Raw genomic sequence first — 22,797 nt, 5'->3', positions numbered from 1 at the left:
CACCCTATATCATAACCACTAAATAATGTATGACTACTTAGTTACGCAATCATTTAAACCATGGACACTGACTCAATGAAATAATTTCGAAAATGTTTTAGAAAATTGACAAAGTTGAAATTTTTGGCCGAACGTTTCTTGAAACTTTTTTAAACAGTTTCGTGGATGATTTTTTTGGGCAGGAATAAATTATAACAAAGAGTTACCGGTTTTTCGTTGTGTTGGAACAAAACCATTCTTAATTTCAAGTTATAACATTTTATTTATATGCAATAAAAAAATAAATACTTTTAATATTGAAGTTTTCATGCCTTTATAAGTTTTTAAATTATAAATGTAACATCATCATCATTCTCTTTGCATTATCCCTATGCGGGGTCGGCTTCCCTAATTGCATTTCTCCATACAATCTTATCTTGGGTAATATCAATGTTAATCCCCTTTACCAACATGTCCTGCCTTATCGCCTCCCCCCAGGTTTTTTTGGATCTTCCTCTCCTACTCCTTCCAGGAATCTGCCCTTCAGCTATTCTTCGTATTGGGTGATTAGCGTCTCAACGTTGAACAAATGTAACCATTTAATATATTAAAAATAAAGATTTTATTGTGAAAACCAGTTTTCAAATCAATCGCATCAAAATTTTATTTGATCTGGATGCAAAGTTAGATTGCTCCGTTCGTATTCCTTTCCCATTTTCCCCCAATTCTAATAATAGTTTACGCTGTCGCGCCATTGGCTATAGTTTGAGTTTATGCAGTCGTCCTCTACACGAGTATTTCTAAGTGACAAATAAACGTGACCATTTGTCCCATTCGAACTCTTCTTCTATTACCGTCTATATTCTTTGAGAATACGATAATATAATACTACAATAGAAATGCACGTAGTCCCGATGCTATAAATTTTTTCTCGGACCTAGAAAACTGTTAACGCCATCTATTTCTGAAACCAATGAAGTCGTTCATAAACACCGTTTGGTTACATATCTTCTGGCATACCTATTTATAAATCAACGGTGTAAAGGTTAAAAAATAAAAGAAGACTATTTACTTAGAACCATTTATTACAACAATAAAATATATAAAACGAGTTAAAAAATATTTAATATCAATAAATTAACATTTTGTACAACTTATATACACATATGTAATACTTTATTCAAAGACCCGGCATAAAATTGCTTAGATTTATATATTAACATACTGTAGAAGTAAAAAAGACTTCATTTTGTAGCTGGTATATGTAAATTTTATTAAAAGACCCAAGTTGGACAAAAACTTTACATCACAGCTAAACGAACGTTTTTGGTCTTAGCAGACCATCATCAGGTTAAACCTAGAAATAAGTAAACCACTATAAACTAATGCAAAAGGGGGGTTGAAATTTTTAACCTTTGTCAAAATTTCAACCCGTTTGCATTAGTTTATAGGTTTTGCATTATTTCAACGTTTTTGCATAAGGTTTAATTATTTCTAGGTTTAACCTGATGATGGTCTGCTAAGACCGAAAGCGTTCGTTTATCTGTGATCTAAAGTTTTTGGCCAACTTGGATCTTTTAAGAAAATTTTTTAATAAAATTTATATATACCAGCTACAAAAGGAGCTATTTTTTACTTCTACAGTATTTTTGCTATGGTATACAGCCAATTAGTGGGATTTCCCTTTTTATGATATACCGGGTGGTGAATTGGAAAACGGGCCATAGGAAACTCAATGTACAATTCTAAACTGTTGAATTCCTGCTTCCCTAATTATTTTACACCAAAAGATATTAGAAACTATTTGTAGAGGATTTAAATCTGTATTGAAAACAACAACTGTTAAAATTGTTCTACGAATTAAACATATTCCAAAATTTTGTAAAAATGTAATAGCTATTTGTATAACAAGGGAGGAAAGTGCTACTTTTCCTCCCGAGAATGAAGTTTATTGCCCGACGCGTAGCGGAGAGCAGTAATCATTCAAGGGAGGAAAAGAAACTTTACTCCCATGTTATACATATGGTTTTTCCATCTTCCCCAAATAACAAATAATTTTTTCATTTTTACTTAATTTATTTATGTAGCTAACCAACAAAATTTATTAGAACTAAAACTAACAAGTAGGTACAATATAACTGTCAACTGTCAAATATAAGTCAAATTATTAATGTAAACATTGTTAAATCAAAATAATAATTTACTGTTTTTTACCATTCTGCGAAATACGGGGGGTGTATTATAAATAAACGTTAAAATATATAGATACTTACGTAATAGAAAATAGATATTGTACAGGGCGTCAATAAGTTATATTTCATGAATGAAATACCATGACGCCACTTTTACTTTTCCTCCCTAGGGAGGAAAAGTACAACTTTGCTCCCTACAATCAGGTCCGGAAAAGTATACTTTCGGTAGAGGTAGGTGGAAAAACATTTTTCAGTTTTTCAGCCCAAAATTAGGCCACACACAGTGCAATAATGTGTCACAATGAAGTTATTATTTTCACATTTTTGAACTGTCAATATTTTTATTTTATAATTTATTGTTTAAAAACAGTACAGTTGATAAGATAAACTCAGTTGCGGAGAAAGTATTAATAATAAAGATTTTTTATTCAGTCAATGGTGTGAGCCTGTCAGTTAAATAGTAACGTGTGGCCTAACTTATACACACATACCTATTGTGGCAAATGTATTATATTTTTCAAAATTTTGGAATGCGTTTAAATTGTAGAACAATTTTAACTTTTGATTTCAATACAAATTTCAATTCTCTACAAATATTTTCTCATGACTTTTGATGTAGAATAATTAGAGAAGCAGGAATTAAACAGTTTAGAATTTTACATTGAGTTTCCTATGGCCCGTTTTACGATTCACCACCCGGTATATTAGCGACTAAAAAAGAATAAAAAAATCCACGACTTCAAATCTATTCCATTAGAGTAGACAGACTATGAGCTTGTTTTCTTTTAGCATACACTTTTACCTAATTTAGAAAACCACCTTTACATATTCGCGCTTTTTATAAGCTCTTTACCAAATTTAGGTTAAGTTAGTAGTGTATGTAACCATCTTAAACATGCTATATTAAAAATGAAGGCTCGCCATCATGTTTTGTTGAGATTTTGGAACCATAGAAAACTAAATTGTCTATCTTTATATGTTGTTTCCATTGCTATATCAAAAATGATAGGTCACTATCATGATTTGTTGAGGTTTTAAACCAATTAGTAATATTAAATGTTTTTGAAATATTTGTAAATGAACTGGTTTGAAAGTACTTACAAAAATAGAACATTTTGTCTTTTATGATGATTCTAATCTCACAAACTTGACAGATGACAACGTGACGTAGGAATTTAGCGTATTACATTCTAAGTTTAATACACTCCAGTTATAGTTCATACCAAACCCTTCTTTCAGTGTGTCATAGTTTATCGAATTCTCTCTAACGCTTTAAGTTCGAAGTGACGGAAAAAACGTACGTTCGTGATTATTATATATAGAACTTCAAAAATTATGTATTCGTTGACGGTTATTTGCATATTAAAGCGACTTATACTTATAGATGTATAATTAGTTAACGATTACATTACTCTCATTAATCTACATAGATAAGCAATCAATGATGCGAATAAAGGTAATTTGACAAAAAAAAATAATCGATCGTGACAGTCCTTTTACAATGTCAACTGGTAAAACGACAATTATAATTCTAGGTTAGTGTAATTTCAACAACGTACATATAAATATTTTATGACTTAAATATATTTGGACATTGTATAGTGAAATTTTATTTCATATTTATTTTTTTTTAATTAATATATTTGAAATATTAATATTATGGAAAATATTTATATAAATATTGATATTTATATGAATATAAAAAATATTCTGACAACTGTCAGAACTAAAATGTGATGCAATTATTCGCGACATTCTTAAAGTCCAATATGACGTCAAAATTTATGACGCACTGAAAGAGAGGTTTGGTATTAACTTTATACTGGTTACATACGTAAATATATCAAAAAAGATCTAGGTCATAGTCGTAACTATATCGAATTCTAATTGAACAATGTACTGAATAATGGAATGATTACAAATAAAAAGAAAGTAACAATTGAAGAATTAGAAGCGGTGGGAACGAAAAACACAAAAAGTGTGTTGTTCAGATTTGGATTTATAAATAAAAATTGTCACTTCTATGATTAGAGCAAAATTAATTTAAGAGCGTATGCGCAAAATTTCGGACCAATGCTTTCTAAATACATTCACTTTTTTTCGAATCCTGAGAAAACTAATAAGTATTTTTAACAAGTTTAAACGTAAAATGAAAGACTACATTATTACCGAGGGCGGAAGGTTCCTTAGAATAAACAAAAAATTTCTTTTGAATGGGATATTTTAAATTGAGAATCACACTAGATTTGCTCTTTCTTTCACCCCTGTAACTGATTAAAATAAACATTATAGAAGTTTTCACGGACTTCCTACCGTCGGTAATAATGTAATCTTTCATTATGCCTTTCATTCATTCTACATTCATCTTTCATTTTTCAAAAATACTTGTTAGTTTTCACAGAATTTGAACAAAATTAAAGCATTTAAAAAGCATTGGCTCGAAATTTTGCGCTTATTCTCTTAAAGAACAACAAGAAAAAGGTAAAAGTAAAATCGTGGACGTTCAAGAAGAATCATAAAAAACGAGATGTACTATTGCCGATCATCAATTGTCGATTCATCCCAATTTTCCGAGAAAGTGATCTGCGGATCTTTTTCAAGAAACTTCAAGTAGGATACCCTCACGAAACCAGTTTGGTACCCACTAGCAAAGTACAGGCTTGCCTGTCTATTTGGATTGAAACAAACCTTCCTGACTTCTTGTAAGGGATACAAGTGTTGTTTGGACAAATCTACATTCTCGTGGGTGGATTTTCTCAGACATGGTACATCCTAAAATGGTTAACCAAAATTAGAACACATTTAGTGGTCGTAAGTCAAAGGAGACAGAAACTAAAATTCGAATTATTTATCCTCTGGGCTTTTTAAGATGAAAAAATAAAGCAAAATTTATAATTGCATTCACTCTTTCACCGTGATAATAAGCTTTATTTAATAATAAACCGAGATAATAATCACATTTTTTGTGGGTATAAAGGAACTATACTAAATTTACAAGCAAGATGCAGTAGAAATAAACAAACCAAGACACGTTAAATGCTACTAGGAGCACTCCCGAATCATAATTAACAATGTATAAACTTTGGAAATAATGATTTGGTATTTCCAATGTATATGTTACAGTTCAAGTTGATTTTCAGTTAGAGTTGACTCCAACTAGTTGGAGTCAACTCCAACTGAAACGAGCAGTAAAAGTTGATTTTAAAAATTTAAATCAACTTTTACTAGTTGGAGTTGACTCTTCCTAAATCGATTCAGTAAATGTTGATTATACGAGAATCTCAAGTGCATTTTTGATGAGTGTGCGTTTCTTTGTTTTGACCGTTTCAACTACTTATTAGTATAGTCTGTAACGTCGCCCCCGTTAGGTAAATTATTCTGATTCGATTTTTTGCACAAACTTACTCAATGAAATACATCCGTATAACAATCCTTATAACAAATACACAGGGTGTCACGCAGTACCGCGGTCGAAAAATTGTTTAATAGTTATTTATGTATTAAGTCAGTAAAGTGGCTCTTTATCGAACAAGTCTGATATTACGAGCAGAGGAAGCGAAGCGAGCAACAGACGCGTTCGATAAAGAGTATTGAGGTGGTGCGTACAAAATGGTATCGTCAATCATAAAAAACATTTAACACTTACTTACAACTTTGAGGATTTTTTTTTTAATATTAGACGAAATAAAAAATTCGTATGATAGTAATGACAGATGACTTTTACATGATGGCCGGTTTTGATGTTTAATCGATAGTTATAAATATTGTATACCTACCTAATTACTAAATCTGTAAAGTTTTGATTTATTTTGTATGAATATAATTGCGAAACACTACAGAATTTTACTTTTTGACATAAATTTTATTAATAATAAGATAAATTTTGTACAATATTTTTAATAATTAAAGTAAATAAATTTTAATTTCACTCAAATAAATAATCGATTGCTGCCATTTACCACTTACATTCAATCTCGGTTAATTTGATTAATAATCGCGGCAGGTAAAGTAACATTCTTCTTTCAATACAACAAAGTGTTACTTTACTGCCGAAAATGAGGGCAAATGAGTACAATAATGAATGATTTTAGTGACGTTTGGCGATAAACAATGATTTTAAACAAATTCGCAAAAATAATTTTTTCACTTCGTACAAATTTTTTTAGATCCTTTGGGCCTTTTTTCTCTAAAATTGACTGTTGTCGAGCTATTAGCGACTTAAAATTTGAAAAACGCCAAAATAATCATTTTCAAGGTTTAATAACTCGGTTAAAGATAATTATTGTGAAAGTCGAGCGAGCGGCCGTGGAGTAACGGCATAATCGCTGGCCTCATACGCCAGTGCACGTGGGTTCGAGCCTCGAGCCGTGTAAAAGACAAACCATTTTCATTTCCAATAATGACACGAGCTGTCTCACCGTGCCTCGGAGAGCACGTTAAGCCGTCGGTCCCCCTGGGCTAGTGTACATTGACACTAGTTACTTGAAACAGGGTTAAAGATGTAATTGGCGCCGGAACTGTCCGAAAGGCAAAAATGCCATACGATATTATATATTATGAAAGTCAGAAACGCTACCTCTATAAGATCCTGAAGACATTTTTGGCATTATTTCATTAATAAGATATTATTTTTAATTATCAACAATGAGCGCTAAGCGTGTATTGAGGCGGCCGTCAATGTGAGTGCGAGTGAGATTCACCATTGGACGGCCGGAATGGTGCATCTCTTTAGCACTCACCATTGAAGGCCGCCTAATACGCACTTAGCGCTCATTGTCAATAATTAAAGATAACAGCTTAGTAACAAAATAGTGACAAAAATTTCTGCTGGATCTTGTAGAGGGGGCTATAAACTTTGATTTGGTCACTTTCTGACTTTCATAATAATGGATTTTAACCGAGTTATTAAACCGTGAAAATGGCTATTTTCGCATTTTTCAAATTTTAAATCTCATACAACTCGACAACAATCAATTTTAGAGAAAAATCACAAAATATATTTTTTTGCTCAGAATAACCCAAATGATCTAAAAAAAAATATTCGAAGTGAAAAAACTATTTTTGTGAATTTGTCTAAAAAAATTGTTTAAATAATTTATCGATCAATGTACTGCCTGGCACCAAGTATATTTGTTATAAGGACCTCTTTTTGAGTAAGTTTGTGCAAAAAATTCGAATCGGAGTAATTTACCTAACGGGGGCGACGTTACAGCCTAGACTAATTTGAACATATTCAGTAACATTTAATTTCTAGAATCGGCTGTTTGTGTGAATCAGAATCCACTTTTACTAAATGGCATTGGGAAGAGTATACTTTAACTAGTTGGAGTCTACTTTTACTAGTAAATGTTGAATATAAATCTTCATTTTATATTTATAATCAACTTTTACTGAAACCAGCCGTTAGAGTTGACTCGAACTAGGAATAGTCAACTCCAACTGGATAATCAACTTGTATACTATTATGCTCCATATTTTCTCTCAGTTATGAGATTGATCAGCATCTTATCAATTCAATTAATTAATTAATTATTTTAATTGCTACTCATGGACACAAAACCAAAATTTAATAAATCTTTCCAATAAAAAAATGTTCTCAGGGCTAATTGATTTTAATGTATCACCTTTAGTTTGTGGCTTCTAGTATTTTTCGTTGCTTACTTTATCCAGGACAAAACAAGGAAAATAAATATGCTCACAATCATATAAATTTTATAAATATTATTTATTCATACACTATACGATAAACATAAGATTCAAAATGTATGCTAAACACTAAAACTGTTCTCTGGTAAAAATATTGTATCTACTAAAAATACATAATCTGTAATTCTACTATCTCCTTTTCTTTTAACAAAATTTTATTTAAATGTTTCGGTGGACTGTTCTTATTATTATAAAAAAAAACAAAATTTAATTTTCCCCTTTTAAATACATTACGTATGTTCTCTATGAATTTATGAATGAATAAATTATGCTGCAAAACTGTTAAATTGGCAAAAAACAAATATGGTATGTAATATCAAACAACTGTCTCTTTTCACAAATAATCTGAATAACCGTATCTATCTTCTTAACTTCTTCTCATGGATTGTGTTGTCTTTCTCCCACACGTGCTCCTCGGATGCTGCAACTGTTCTTCTTGCCCAAACTGTTTCCCAAACAAAACAGCACTCGCTTGAAATCTCTCCTCAATTTAGTCTCCGACTCGATACAAACAATATCAAATTTTATAATTCCAAGATTTTTTTCTCTCAGCTCGATATCTTGTGCAAAATTGATACAAACCGGCTACTCGTTCCAGACAGAAAACTGGAATCTATTCGGACACGAGGAGATTTTACTTCTAGACTCGATCACGATTTCGTCTCAACAGAAATCTGCTTACACGGCCACCAAATTAACCACTTTACACAAAATCACTACTTTCCAAACTGGACTGGCTTCTTCAGATCTTAATTACACAGTAAATATTTTTCCCTCATCAAACTCAGAATCAACCATTCCATTCTCCCTCCATAGGTCTCTTTCGCCAATCACAAGCATTCTCTCAACATTACCTCCCTACTTTTCATTTCTTAAGAACAAATAGTGTTGTATACAAATTTTCTGTCTTGTCAAATTTCCAGGAGATATTAAAATAACTTCTTTTTTATATCCTAGAAAAAACCCTCTATTCTAAAACTAAACAAATCTGTTTACCGTCGTTGCTTTCGAGGAAACCATTTAGAAACGTTCTATTGTTCACTCCAACCGCTAATACATCCACTTTCTCAAACCGATCGTAATTTAATTCCATTGTTTTGAATTGATAAGTCTGTTCGTAGAATCACTACACTTTTCCTCTTTACCACGAAACACTGCTTACGACTAATTATATTATTTACAAATTTTGGCTGTGCAGGGTGTTTCATTAATAATTGTCCATATAGTAACCGAAGAAACCTTAGCACAAAATACGAAGATTTAACCTCAAAACACTTAAATAAAATGTGGTTCCTTACTGAGTTACAGGGTGTTTTATCTAAAAATTTAAAAACTATTTTTGCTTAGCATTTTCAAACTATTCGACGTATCCTTTTCATACTTGGCAGAAAGTGCGACTACTAGACACCCTACTAAAATATGATAAACAAACGTTTCTAGCTACTACCAAAGGCGTACGACAGGGGATGGTGAATGGTTGACCCTTCTCAAATTCTACGCCACTGGAGAAATTACTATTTTAGTGCCATTTTTAGATTCTCCAATACTTTCTAGGTAAATAATATACTCTTCATTGGTAACGATAAAGTCATTAGTTTTCGAGATATTTGAAGTTAAATGTGAAACGGCACAGTTATTTTGATTAATTTATGATATGATTGATATGATTAAAATTTAAAAATTATTTGTACTCAGTACTTTAAAACTATTTGGCGAATCCTTATCATACTTGGCAGAGAGTGTAGGTACATTACACCCTACTAAATTAAGATAAATAAACGTTTCTAGCTACTACCAGAGGCGTACAACAGGGGATAGTGGCTGTTGGCTTCCCAAATTCTACGCCACTGACGAAATTGCTATTTAAGTGTGATTTTTTTAATTTTGCAATATTTTTTATGTAAATAAATAATATATTCTTCATTCGTAACGATAGAATGATTAGTTTTCGAGATATTTGAAATTAAAAATGAAGCGACACAATACACTGATCAAAATAACCGTGTCGTTTCATTTTAAACTTCAAAGATCTCGAAAACTAATGACTTTATCGTTACGAATGAAGAGTATATTATCTCCATAGAAAATATTGGGGAATCCAAAAATTGAACTAAAATAGCAATTTCGCCAGTGGCGTAGAATTTGGAAAGGGTCAATCATTCACTTTCCCCCATCGTACGCCTCTGGTAATAGCCAGAGACGCTTGTTTAACATAATTTAGTAGTTTGTCTAGTACCTATACTTCCTGCCACGTATGAAAAGGATACGTCGAATAGTTTTAAAATGCTGAGCAAAAATAGTCGTTAAATTTTTAGATAAAACACCCTGTAACTCAGTAAGGAACCACATTTTATTTAAGTGTTTTAGGTTAAATCTTCGTATTTTGCGCTAAGGTTTCTCCAATTACTATATGGACAATTATTAATGAAACACCCTGTATACATGGCGATGAAAATTTATGATTTTATGGTCTTGGATATAAAATGAATTCTCTAAATTTTTCCCATAAAAATTATATAACAATACATTGTAAATTATGATTTGGGAGTGCTCCTAGTAGCATTTAACGTGTCTTGAATTGTTTATTTCTATTGCATCTTGATTGTAAATTTAGTATAGTAATTATTTAGGAGCAATTTTTCACAACTTACCGATTTAGTATCACAGAAAACGAGTCCATACTTTTTCGCAGCTTCTCGGTAGTCTAATGGTTCGTAGTGGAGCTCCTTGTCGTCAACGACATCCATCACTTTAAAAGTTTTACTTCTCTCAGATCTCGTTAAAAACATTTCACGTTTCTTCTTTTCCGAAGCGGCTCTTCCTTCAGGAGACTTTGATTTGTCTATCAGTCTTGTGTACCCAATCAACTATAAGAAAACATTGCGGAGTTTGATACAGAGCCGTTCAAAATTAGTAAAACATATTGACAAAATAACAAAAGGACTATTGTTGTTCTGAAGCTATTCTACAAAATAACAAAAGGACTATGGAGGCCAATGTCACCCAATGTCACGTAAGGGGCGATTATCTTTACACATTGTGTTTCGCAGACGATCAGGTGGTGATGGCTCTAGATAAGGAAGATATCAGTTACATGGTAAGAAAACTAAAAGAGGAATACAGGAAGGCGAGCCTGGAATGAAGAAAACGGAATACTTTAGCAATATCGGAAGAAGACCTCAAAAATTTGGAAATAGAAGAACACCTAGAAATAAAAGGAACGAATAATTTTAATTATTTTGGTTTTTGAGAACGGAACAACAGAAGAAGAGATAAAAAAAAAGAATGTGTGTGTACTTTGTACGCACGTAAGAAGTTATACTTCTATTATATGATTTCAACGAAATTAATATACTTTAAACAGTTTATTTATATTTTATTTAAATATTAAGCTAATTTTAATACTTACTACTCAAATTTTTTTATTAAAACAGTGCCAAAAATTAAAATAATAAAAGAATAAATAACACACAAACAAACACATTGAAAAATGCCACAAATGATTTCTGAACAATGTAGGAAATTTTTTTAACTAAATACGCATTTTCTGGAAAAAAAATTATATAATAAATAAACTTACAATCATAAAATGTATAAAAAAATAAAAAAATAAAAGTTTCCATTGGGGTTCGAACCCGCTTATCAGCGCAGTTAGTATTGAAATTCATTCACCTTAAACTTTTACCCACGGAGACCATGTGTCATCATGTGCGAAGATCAACTAACTAAACGGATTAAACTTTTGACGGTTCTGAATTTAACCAACTTATTTTGATTTTGAATTGAAATTATTTAGAATTGAAAGAAATATTAGAATACAACAAAACAGAGTAAGAAAACAATATATTAGGTGAATATTGATAGAAATTTTGATGGTAATCAAATTATGTAAATCAAAGCATTACATACTATTTTGGTAGGTTCTTTTTAAATTTTTCAAATAGGTAGGTACCTATGAAATTTTTTATTAGGAGACTGAAACATTTACAATTATTACGTACCTGTCGCTTTTAAAAACTATTTAAAAAGTCACTACAATATTATAAACTTGAATTTTTCTCTGCCATCACAACAATAAAAACTAATATACACAACATTAATTTGTTTATCCAAAATCTCCATATTGAACAATTATTGACACATGATTTTAACACCCAATCAGATCCCGTCTAACGTTTATACCATACTGTCTGTGTGCGCATGCGCGCAGATTTATGAAATTTTACTCTCAATCGCGCCTAAAGAAGTATAACTTCAAAAATAGTTTGGGACAAACAAGATCTTTTATAAAACAACTCAATAGTGTGATCTGGAATAAAAACATCAAAGAAAAAACAAAAAAATATACCAAACAATAGTACGAAGTATCATGACATATGTAGCAGAAATTTGGGTCATAAACAAAAAAAAACCAAAGGTTTTGGCGACCGAAATGGAACACTACTAAAATGGATAATATGCTGTGGTTTGATCATAACAGACAGAATACCAAATAAAGATATAAGGGGAAGAATTAAAGTGGAAAAAGATGCCCTGATAAATGCAAATGCTTCGTTTCCGAGATAGGAGTGTTGAAATTTTTCTTTCAAACTGCCAATTTAATTATTGCTCTAAGACCAGTTGAGCTATTACAATGAAATTTGGTGGGTTTTTAGGGGTAGTCATTCCGCATTTTTTGACATACAAATAACAATTTGGTATTCATCATTGGCGCGCATACAGGTAATGGTCTGAGTTTTTTAAAGAAAAAAAAAAAAAAAAAAGAATGTGTGTGTACTTTGTACGCACGTAAGAAGTTATACTTCTATTATAATATAATTTCAACGAAATAAATATATCTACTTAACAGTTACAATACAAAAAATTAACAATAATTACCAAAAATGAACCAAAACTTAACAATGCCAAATATTAAAAAAAAAAAGAAAAAAGTATGAATCGTCCGGGATTTGAACCCGCAATCTCGCGATTTTTTGATCTCTGGTCCAATGCTCTACCAACAAGGCCATCAAGCCGCATGCTACTTACCTTTCAGATATACATAATTATACATCACGGTGACAAGTGAAATATAAAAATAGATGTTTTATTATTTTACGCCCAAGGAAGACAAATCCAAAGACACAAAATTATAATAAAAAACCTTTTAAACCACCTTTTTCAAATTGCGCGAGTTGTATTATTAATATTAATGTTAATAAATGAAATATAAATATTTTGACGTTTCACAATTTGACAATTCACTTTTAACTGCAGTGCCTTAAAAATTTTAAAGCACTAGTGCTTTAAGCAGCATTTTTAACGCTCCTATGGAGTCCTAAAAATTGAATCTTTAACACGTCTGTAGAAAAATATATTTAAAAACACTAATATATTCTTTCCACACCTTTTCTGGACTGATACATACATAAATTAAAACATTTTGAAGTATAACTTCAAAAATATAAAATGAAAACTATTTAAAAAGACAGTATAACTATTAACTAACCTTTGTTGTTTCTCTTCCCACAAATTTTAAAACGTAACAACCATACATAATCAAACCGTCAACCGTCCAAACCACAGCTGCGTTACAGCTGCCATATTGGATAATTTTTGACATGTCATTTGAACATCCAATCAGAACAAAGTTATAATGCGCATGCGCCCGGATCGTAGGTTTTAACATATAAAAATTCACCCTCATATCGCGCGTAAAGAAGTATAACTTCAAAAATAGTACGCGACTGAGATACTCTACTCTAAATTAATAATTATTTTTAAATTCCACGTTTAATTTATAATCAAAAATCTTTCTTATCTTATTTTCATATGGTGCACAGTTTTTACACAAAAATATAAACATCATGGCGCTTATTTTTTATTCCTTTAATACATTATGAAGAACTATCTATTACAATACTACTAAACTAGAACAATAACAGAAAATAACACTAATAAGATTTCAACTAGGCGCAAAGCTGCAGCAAATGTTCAAAATGACCTCTTTCAGAGGTGAGAGAAGAATTTTATATTCATCATTGGCGCGCGTAAGACTTATAGTCTGAATTTTTTTAGAAAAAATAGTAAGCCACTGAGATATTTCAAATTAAAAATCATTTTTGAACTCCTCGTTCAATTTACGACAAAAAATCTTTCTTGGCTTTTTTCATATAAGGCGTCGTTTTTATGCAAAAAATAAAAAATCTTACCGTTTACAAAGAATTTGAAATAAGTTTTTCTGTGCATACGGAAACTACCTCGAATACTTTGTAATGTTTTATTTTTTGTCTAAAAACGGTGCCTCTTATGAAAAAAGCCAAGAAAGATTTTTTGTCGTAAATTGAACGAGGAATTTAAAAATGATTTTTAATTTTAAATATTTCAGTGACGTACTATTTATTTCATTAAAAAAATTCAGACCATACCATGAATATAAAATCCTTCTGTCACCTATGGAGGAGGTTATTTTGAACATTTGTTGTAGCTTTGTGCCTAGTTGAAATCTTATTAGTGTTATTTTCAGTTTAGTATTATTGTATTAGATAGTTCTTGATAACGTATTAAAGAAATGAAAAATTAGCGCTAAGATTTTTATTTTTTTGCATAAAAAGGGTGCACCATATGAAAATAAGACAAGAGAGGATTTCTATCATAAATTAAACGTGTAATTTAAAAATAATTTTTAATTGGAAATATATTAGTGGCGTACTATTTTTGTCTTTAAAAAAATTCAAACCATTACCCGTATGCACGCCAATGATGAATACACAACTCTTATTTGTATGTCAAAAAATGAGGAATAACTACATCTTAAAAGGCACTAAATTTCATTTTCATACCTCAACTGGTCTTAAACCAATAAATAAATTGGCAGTTTAAAAAAAATTCAACACCTCGTATCTCGGAAACGAAGCATTTGCTGACATGTGTATAGAGCAAACTGTCATTTTTTTGTCATGTAAACCCCTTAAAGTTTGTCATACTGATTTAGAAACACCCTGTATATACAAACATAAAAGTACTTACAAATCGATACTTAGATCTCTTCTTCAAAGAATCTTGATTGAACATCATTTGGTGTGGGAAGAAAGCAACTACTTCTCCTACTGAATTTCCTTGTACAAAACCGTTCAGCCAGTCGGAAGCTGATAGTGACAGCACCGTTACTAGAGAACTGTTGAGGTTGTTGGTGTCTTCTATAAACGATCTGTGTGCGTATAGCGTGCTCGCTACATTACCTAAAAAGATTAATCTACATCAGTAGTAATCTACATCTACTTAATTGTTGTTGAACAAATTATATCACGCTTCCTTAGAATTCGGACTAAAGATTAACATCAACAAGACTCAAATAATGACTAATCTGGTGTTAAATCCAAAACACTAGATTAAATACAGAAAATCAGACCGAAGAAATAAAGAGAAGAATAAGATTGGCTTGGACATCATTCGGAAAACTGTCTTATATTGTAAAGAACAGAAAATACCCGCAATACCTAAAAACAAGCGTCATTAATCAATGTATACTCCCTGTCCTCATATATGGACGTTTACAAAGACAATTATGGAAAAAATAGCAGACAGAAAGATCCATGGAAAGACAAATACTGAACATTAAACTACCAGACACGAAAAGAAACGAATGGTAACGTACGTAATGGTACGAATGGAAAAGTAACGAAACAAAAGTGAAGGATGTCTCAACCCAAGTAGCAAAGCTTAAATGGAAGTTCGCCGGACACACCCTACGGCAGAAGGATGAAAGGGATGAAAGATAGACTAAGAGGATTATACATTGAAAACTGTGGAACCACAAACGAAAAAGGGGAAGGCCACAGATACGATGGTCAGATGACCTGAAGAAACACACTGGGTCAAAATGGATGCAAATTGCCCAAGATACAGAGGTATGGAAGAAGGAAGAGGAGGCCTATATCCAAGGATGGATGTTTAGGTCTGATTAGATAGATATATCGTTGTCTAAATTAAGTACAAGTAAATAGTTTTGTAGTTATTGGATCTATTTTACTAACTTTTAAGGCTAGAAGATTGTAATCAATATTACTCACAGTTTTTAGGCGAGGATTCCTCGGTGGTGGCCATATGAGATAACCAATTTGTCAACCAGGTTCCGTCTGTCACAATTCCGCCTTTTTTCGTAGCAAATTTATCCTGGCTGTGCAAATCCCAAACGTAGGCGGATTTATCAAAAGATCCGCTGAATAGAAATCGATCGGTGCCCACAGGAATCCAAGAAAGTGCTAAAAAAAAACACAAGAATTTTCGTTGAATTTTTGTTCTCTTAATAGGCCATTGATTATGTTCAAAATAAGAGATCTAAAAGGAACTAAAACGTTAACGGGATTTTATTGTTTCATATGGTCAATGGACCTCTAAATATGAAAAACCGCGGAGTGCTACCATTTAAAAGGGTGCGTTTTTGAGAAAAGGGTGAATTAGTCCCTAGGCACAGGGTGAATTAGGGTTAGTTCTTTGTGTGTTCTGCACTTTCTGTACAAATACGTATACAGGAAAAATGTTCCAGGTTAAATTTACTATCGAATTATCACATTTTAAAGTCAAAAATATTTTTTTTACAAAAATATACTCAAAAGAAAAGTGAGAAAAAGACACGAAAGAAAGCAATTTTGTTTTGTGCCCCATAACTTTTTTCCACAGGGATATAGGTACAGGCATTGCTTCAGCGAAAAATCACTTTCATCCTTTCTCTTTAAAATGACGTTCGGTAGAAGTCTCTACGATTTCTAGTTTCCGAAATAGGATTTTTCAAAGTTCGCCGCTCACAGCATTTTTACGCCATTTTCCCCATTATTTCGCAAACATTGTTCTGTAACTTTTTTCTACGCATTTCTAGGTATATGCAATGGTACATTTACTAGAAAGAGAAGTCAATTACCTTTACAATGGTCTACTGTACACGGTTGCATGACTACTTTTAAGCAAGTTATGCTTTTTCAAAGTTTTATACAAAGGATTTTTTATTATTTTTATGATTATTTTTTAAATGTTTCATTACGACTTTTTTTCTTGTACATTTAGGTATATACATTGTGAAATAAAAAAAGCATATTTTCTTTACTTTAAAATGGCGTATTACAAAAAATTCTAGGACTATTTTTAAATAAGATATCCATAGGATATCCAAGAGTATCAGTAATTTGAGAAAAATTTTAAAATTTTGTATTTTATTTTTTTTTTCAATTAGAAGAATATAATTGCATATTACAATATAATTTTTAATTCCAAATAACATTTCTTAATAACACTTTTCGATATTGTGAAATATGAAGGTACTTTACTCTCAAGCGAAATTCATATTTTTTAACATACCTCGTACACTATTGATAAAATTTTATATCTGATGATTGCATCTTAGATTTTAGACTATGCAGAGCATTTTATAAAGAATAACTTTTTTCATAAAGTGAATAATAAACAGTTTTCCATATGGTTCCAACTTAGTGGGACCTATTGCATGTGTACCTATATGTCACACTTTGAAAAAACATATCTTGTTCAAAAATAATCCTAGAATATTCTACAATACATCACTTTAAAGTAAAGAAAATGAGCTTTCTTTTTATTGCACAATGCATATTACCTAAATATACAATAAAAAAAGGTATAATGAGAAATTTAAAAATAATCCTAAAATATATCAAAACTCATTAAAAGTATAAAACTTTGAAAAACCGTATCTTACTTAAAAATATTCATACAGCCTTCTAAAACAGACCAACTTAAAGGTGATTGACTTTTCTTCCTATTAAATGTAACAGTGGACATACCTAAATCTATGTCGAACGAAGTTACAGAACAATGTTTGCGAAATAACAAGGAAAATGTCCCAAAATCGCTGTGAGTGGCAAACTTTGAAAAATCATATTTTGGAAACTGTAAACAATAGGTACTTCTACCGAACGTCACTTTAAAGAGGAAGGATGGAAGTTTTTTTCTGTGAAGCAATGCCTATACCTATATCTCCGTAGAAAAAGTTATGAGGCAAAAAACAAAATTGCTATCTTTCGTGTTTTTTCTTGCTTTTAGACGTGTTTCCACCAAAAGTTCATAGAACTCACCCTAATTCGCCCTGTGCCTAGGGACTAATTCACCACTTTCTCAAAAACGCACTCCTTTAAATGGTAGCACACCGCGGTTTTTTCATATCTAGAGGTCAGTTGACTATATGAAACAATAAAACCTCGTTAACGTTATGGTTCCTTTCTAAAATACATAATCAATAGCCTATAAACACATAGGGGCTAGTGATGCCATATAAAGTCAACAGAGAATTCTTGAGATTGGGAAAAATAAGTGATGAGATTTCGCTAGAGTTTAATTCTGAAGGGAATGGGGATTGTTAAATGATAAATAATTATTCATTCACTTCAGAATTAAACTCTAGCGAAACCTCATCACTTATTTTTCCCAATCTCAAGAATTCTCTGTTGACTTTATATGGCATCACTAGCACCGAGCCCCGACCCCCCGACAAATGTGAATAGCCGGTATTTTACCCCAGGCTGTGGGTGAAAAATAGGTCGATTTCAGGATATAATTCAGGAATTTTTGAAACCTATCAGGTATTGTAAAGGACGATGCCAGGAATAACTTCTACTAAAATGTAACCAAAAATATTGTGCGCTTTTTTTAAAATTGCGATTTTCATTTGTTAAATTTGCAATTTTTATTGATTTTTAATTTTGTAGCTTAGGATATTGATTTTAGAGAAAAACTTTTTAATAGAAAGTTGTAGTAATTTAAAAAACCTACAATTTGAGCTATGGTAAGTTTAATTTCGTTAATTGGTTATTGCAAAACAGCCTGCGAAAGGTCCAAAATGGCCGTTTTTTACAATTGCATTATTTATTGTACAAATAATTTTTTTTATTTTTTAAAGCTTTAAAATGAAGATCTTTCAATTCCTAACGTAAAAAAAATTGTAAAGCCAGATTAACGAATTTTTTGCTTAGATATTATAAATTGTTTATCACAAGAGGTCAAATGTCGAAGGCCATAACTTCTTGAAAAAAAAAATCGTAGAAAGTTAATGAAACATCCAATCTCCTTCGAAAGATTTATATTTTCATATTCTGATGTAAATAAATGCGTAAAACATTTTTAAACCTCTAATTTTTGGGTTTGAAAATAAGGGGGCAAATTTCGTTATAAACATTTAGAGCTAAAGCGGCCCTGTACATCCTATGAGTTTTTAACTTACAGATTATTGTTGCTAAAGATAAAACAAAGATTTATAAAAAATAAAAAATTTCTACGACCAACTGAAGCCGAGATAATTTTTGGGTTTGCAAATAAGGGGGCAAATTTCGTTATAAACATTTAGAGCTGAAGCGGCCCTGTACATCCTATGAGTTTCTAACTTACAGATTATTGTTGCTGAAGACATAACGAAGATTTATAAAAAAATAAAAATTTTCTACAACCAACTGAAGCCGAGATAATTGTTTTTTTTCTTAAGTCGTAGTGCCTTTATTTATAACAATTAAGAAATTATTTTACAGTCATTGACTAAAGAAAGACATATCGCCCGGCTCGCTTCAAATCCGCGCGGTCGGAAAATTTTCACGTAACTTGTATTAAATTTTGACAGAAAACAATTTAATAATATTACCGTTATAATATGCAATCTATTTACCACTGTATTTGTTTTTCTTGATAAACTTTTATATGTGAAATTTCATTTCTGAAGAAATAATATTACAAAAATGATACATATATATGAAATATATAACTTTATTTTTAATTTTTTCATTGTTATATAAATATAATAATAATAATGTTACTTCTTACTATAATATACATAAAACTTTTTCTTCTTGTAGTGACTATTCTTTTTGGATTTCACATATAAAAGTTTATAAAGAAAAACAAATACAGTGGTAAATAGACTGTATATTATAATGGTAATATTAGTAAATTGTTTTCTGTCATTTAATACAAGTTACGTAAAAATTTTCCGAGCGCGCGGATTTGAAGCGAGCCGGGCGATTTGCAAAATTCGGCCGCTTGCAAAAGCACCGAATTAAAAAATAATTTTTAATAATTAAATATAATTGTATTTTATAATAATTTTTATTTTTAGATAATATAAGTCTTTCTTTAGTCAATGACTGTAAAATAATTTCTTAATTGTTATAAATAAAGGCACTATGATTTAAGAAAAAAAAAACAATTATCTCGGCTTCAGTTGGTTGTCCAAAATTTTAATATTTTTATAAATCTTCGTTTCGTCTTTAGCAACAATAATCTGTAAGTTAGAAACTCATAGGATATACAGGGCCACTTCAGCTCTAAATGCTTATAACGAAATTTGCCCCCTTATTTGCAAACCCAAAAATTATCTCGGCTTCAGTTGGTCGTATAAATTTTTTATTTTTTTATAAATCTTCGTTTCATCTTCAGCAACAATAATATGTAAGTTAAAAACTCATAGGATGTACAGGGCCGCTTCAGCTCTAAATGTTTATAACGAAATTTGCCCCCTTATTTTCAAATCCAAAAATTAGAGGTTTAAAAATGTTTTACGCATTTATTTACATCAGAATATGAAAACATAACTCTTTCGAAGGAGATTGAAGGTTTCACCAACTTTCTACGATTTTTTTTCAAAAAGTTATAGCCTTCGACATTTTACCTCTTGGGATAAACAATTTATAATATCTAAGCAACAAATTCGGTAATCTGGCTTTACAATTTTTTTTACGTTAGGAATTGAAAGATCTTCATTTTAAAGCTTTAAAAAATAAAAAAAATTATTTGTACAATAAATAATGCAATTGTAAAAAACGGCCATTTTGGACCTTTCGCAGGCTGTTTTGCAATAACCAATTAACGAAATTAAACTTACCATAGCTCAAGTTGTAGGTTTTTTAAATTACTACAACTTTCTATTAAAAAGTTTTTCTCTAAAATCAATATCCTAAGCTACAAAATTAAAAATCAATAAAAATTGCAAATTTAACAAATGAAAATCGCAATTAAAAAAAAAGCGCACAATATTTTTGGTTACATTTTAGTAGAAGTTATTCCTGGCATCGTCCTTTACAACACCTGATAGGTTTCAAAAATTCCTGAAATATATCACGTTTTTTCACCCACAGCCTGGGGTATTTTATTGATAGGCGAGCGAGATCCGACACAATTTTTTTCCGCGCGACGAGGGCTCGCCAAACAGCCGACATTTATTGTCGTCGCCAACAAAACATCGGTGCCGGATAAATGTGAATAGCTCCATATAAAATGCGTTGCCACTGGAACCTCCGATTAAAATACGGATCCGACACAAGACAAGTGTGAACGGGCTGTTAGCGTTTAGTCAACGTGGAGTCAGGCGGTGACGTCAGAAAGATACTGGTGAAGAAACTAAAAAGCGGAGCATCCTCGGCTTATCTAAAGTTGGTAAAGAACGACCTGTAGAAAGTAAAAAATAATAAAGCCAGAGATACGGGATGCAGCCAGAAAGCAGTTTCTTAACGAAAAGTCTTGGATTTAAAATATTGTTTATTATTTTTATTTCAGATGTTTTAATTGTAGTAAACTTTGTATCTAGAGCTTTTCGTCTTCCTCGTTTTACGAGAGATGTCGCTGTATAAATACGCAGACTGTTGATATTTGGTTTAGAGTTGACTGCAGCTCCACCTAGGTTGTGATAGCTCCACCGAGGATGTATGTGATGCAGAAATAGCTATCTGGAGATGGTGGTCCAACTCTGAATCAAATAAAAGCAGAAACTGCCTTTTCCTTTTTAAAAATAATAGTAAAACACGTTCCAGTTTACCTGATACATAGTGAGAATGAGCCTTTATTACTTTGGAAGGAAGTAAAATTTTTGAAGTAGAGTTATCGCCTTGAATGTCCAACGAATTTGAAACGGCTTTTAGATTGTACACAGCCACGGTTCCGTCTGAATAGCCCACTGCTATAGAACAGCTTCCGTTCGTCTAAAAATATGAATTTCATTAAGTAGAGTATATGTAATTGAGGCTCTCAGAGCAACAGTGGCCTAACCCACAAATTGAGCATTTTTAGATTAATATATCAATAAAAGCAGCAAAATTAAATCTTCGGATTAACAAGGGTCTACAGAACTAGAGATGTATCAAGTCAAACTAGTTTGATTTTACTCAACAAACTTGACTTGACTTAAAAACCATACTTTTTTTTGTAAAAAAGTTTGACTTGACTTGAATTTGATCTCTCTAAGTTTGACTTGAAATCAAACTTCTTCAAACAGTTTGAAGTTTGAATATCATCTTGCGCAACGTGTATATTTTCAATTCTAATTAAGAGCGTACCGACTTTTGTTTTGACTCTGACTTATTTGGGTAGGTCTGAATCTGTACTTTGCTACTCCGCAAATTAGTTTGTAGTTCATATTAAGAAGTCTATGCTTGGGTTGTTTATTACGTTCGTTTTGAAGTGTGTGCTTTGTGAAAACATAATATTTCAACCTGAATATTTTTCGGCTTAGAATAAGTACCAGAACAAATTGAGTCTGATTTTGAAGGTATTCCCACTGCAAAAATTAAAAGAAAAAAATCTTTAGTCGAAGCAAAATTAATTAAGAAAAATAAATATACTGATTTATTTGATGTTGCGGCAGGTGATTTCAAAACAATGAAAATTGCAAAGTGCAGAATACAGACGCAGAATTGCAGAATAGTATTTTGAAAATACTTTCAAAATACAAATACCTACTCCCTGACGAATTTTATTCAAAATAGAATGCAAAGCAGTTGCGGATCTAAACATTTGCCTTGGGAGGAGAAATTTGCTTTAGGGGGGAACTTCCAATGAAATACCAACCAAAAGACATAAGAAAAATAAACTCAAACTACATAAAAGACATAAATAGTAACATACAAGTATTAAGTTCCCTCAATTTTTCTATCTAGAG

The 22,797-nt window shown here is 31.3% G+C and overlaps 1 protein-coding gene across 1 annotated transcript in view; it reads right to left on the bottom strand.

Annotated features, from left to right (window-relative positions):
* Positions 1–1,046: 1,046 nt before the first annotated feature.
* LOC114334425 (uncharacterized) overlaps positions 1,047–22,797 on the bottom strand; it is a 60,782-nt gene continuing 39,031 nt past the window's right edge. The window contains exons 14-18 of the mRNA XM_028284462.2: positions 21,679–21,841; positions 15,929–16,120; positions 14,886–15,097; positions 10,529–10,744; positions 1,047–4,943 (exon numbers count right to left, since the gene is read on the bottom strand). Of these exons, the coding sequence (XP_028140263.2) occupies positions 4,704–4,943; positions 10,529–10,744; positions 14,886–15,097; positions 15,929–16,120; positions 21,679–21,841 (1,023 nt within the window). The 3' untranslated portion in view covers positions 1,047–4,703. The remainder of the gene's footprint in view (positions 4,944–10,528; positions 10,745–14,885; positions 15,098–15,928; positions 16,121–21,678; positions 21,842–22,797) is intronic.

Source organism: Diabrotica virgifera, chromosome 3 (assembly GCF_917563875.1).
Source record: "Diabrotica virgifera virgifera chromosome 3, PGI_DIABVI_V3a".
Classification (NCBI taxonomy): Eukaryota; Metazoa; Arthropoda; class Insecta; order Coleoptera; family Chrysomelidae; genus Diabrotica; species Diabrotica virgifera.
Note: the sequence above shows the minus strand (reverse complement) of the source record. Positions and strands in the feature narration are given on the sequence as shown.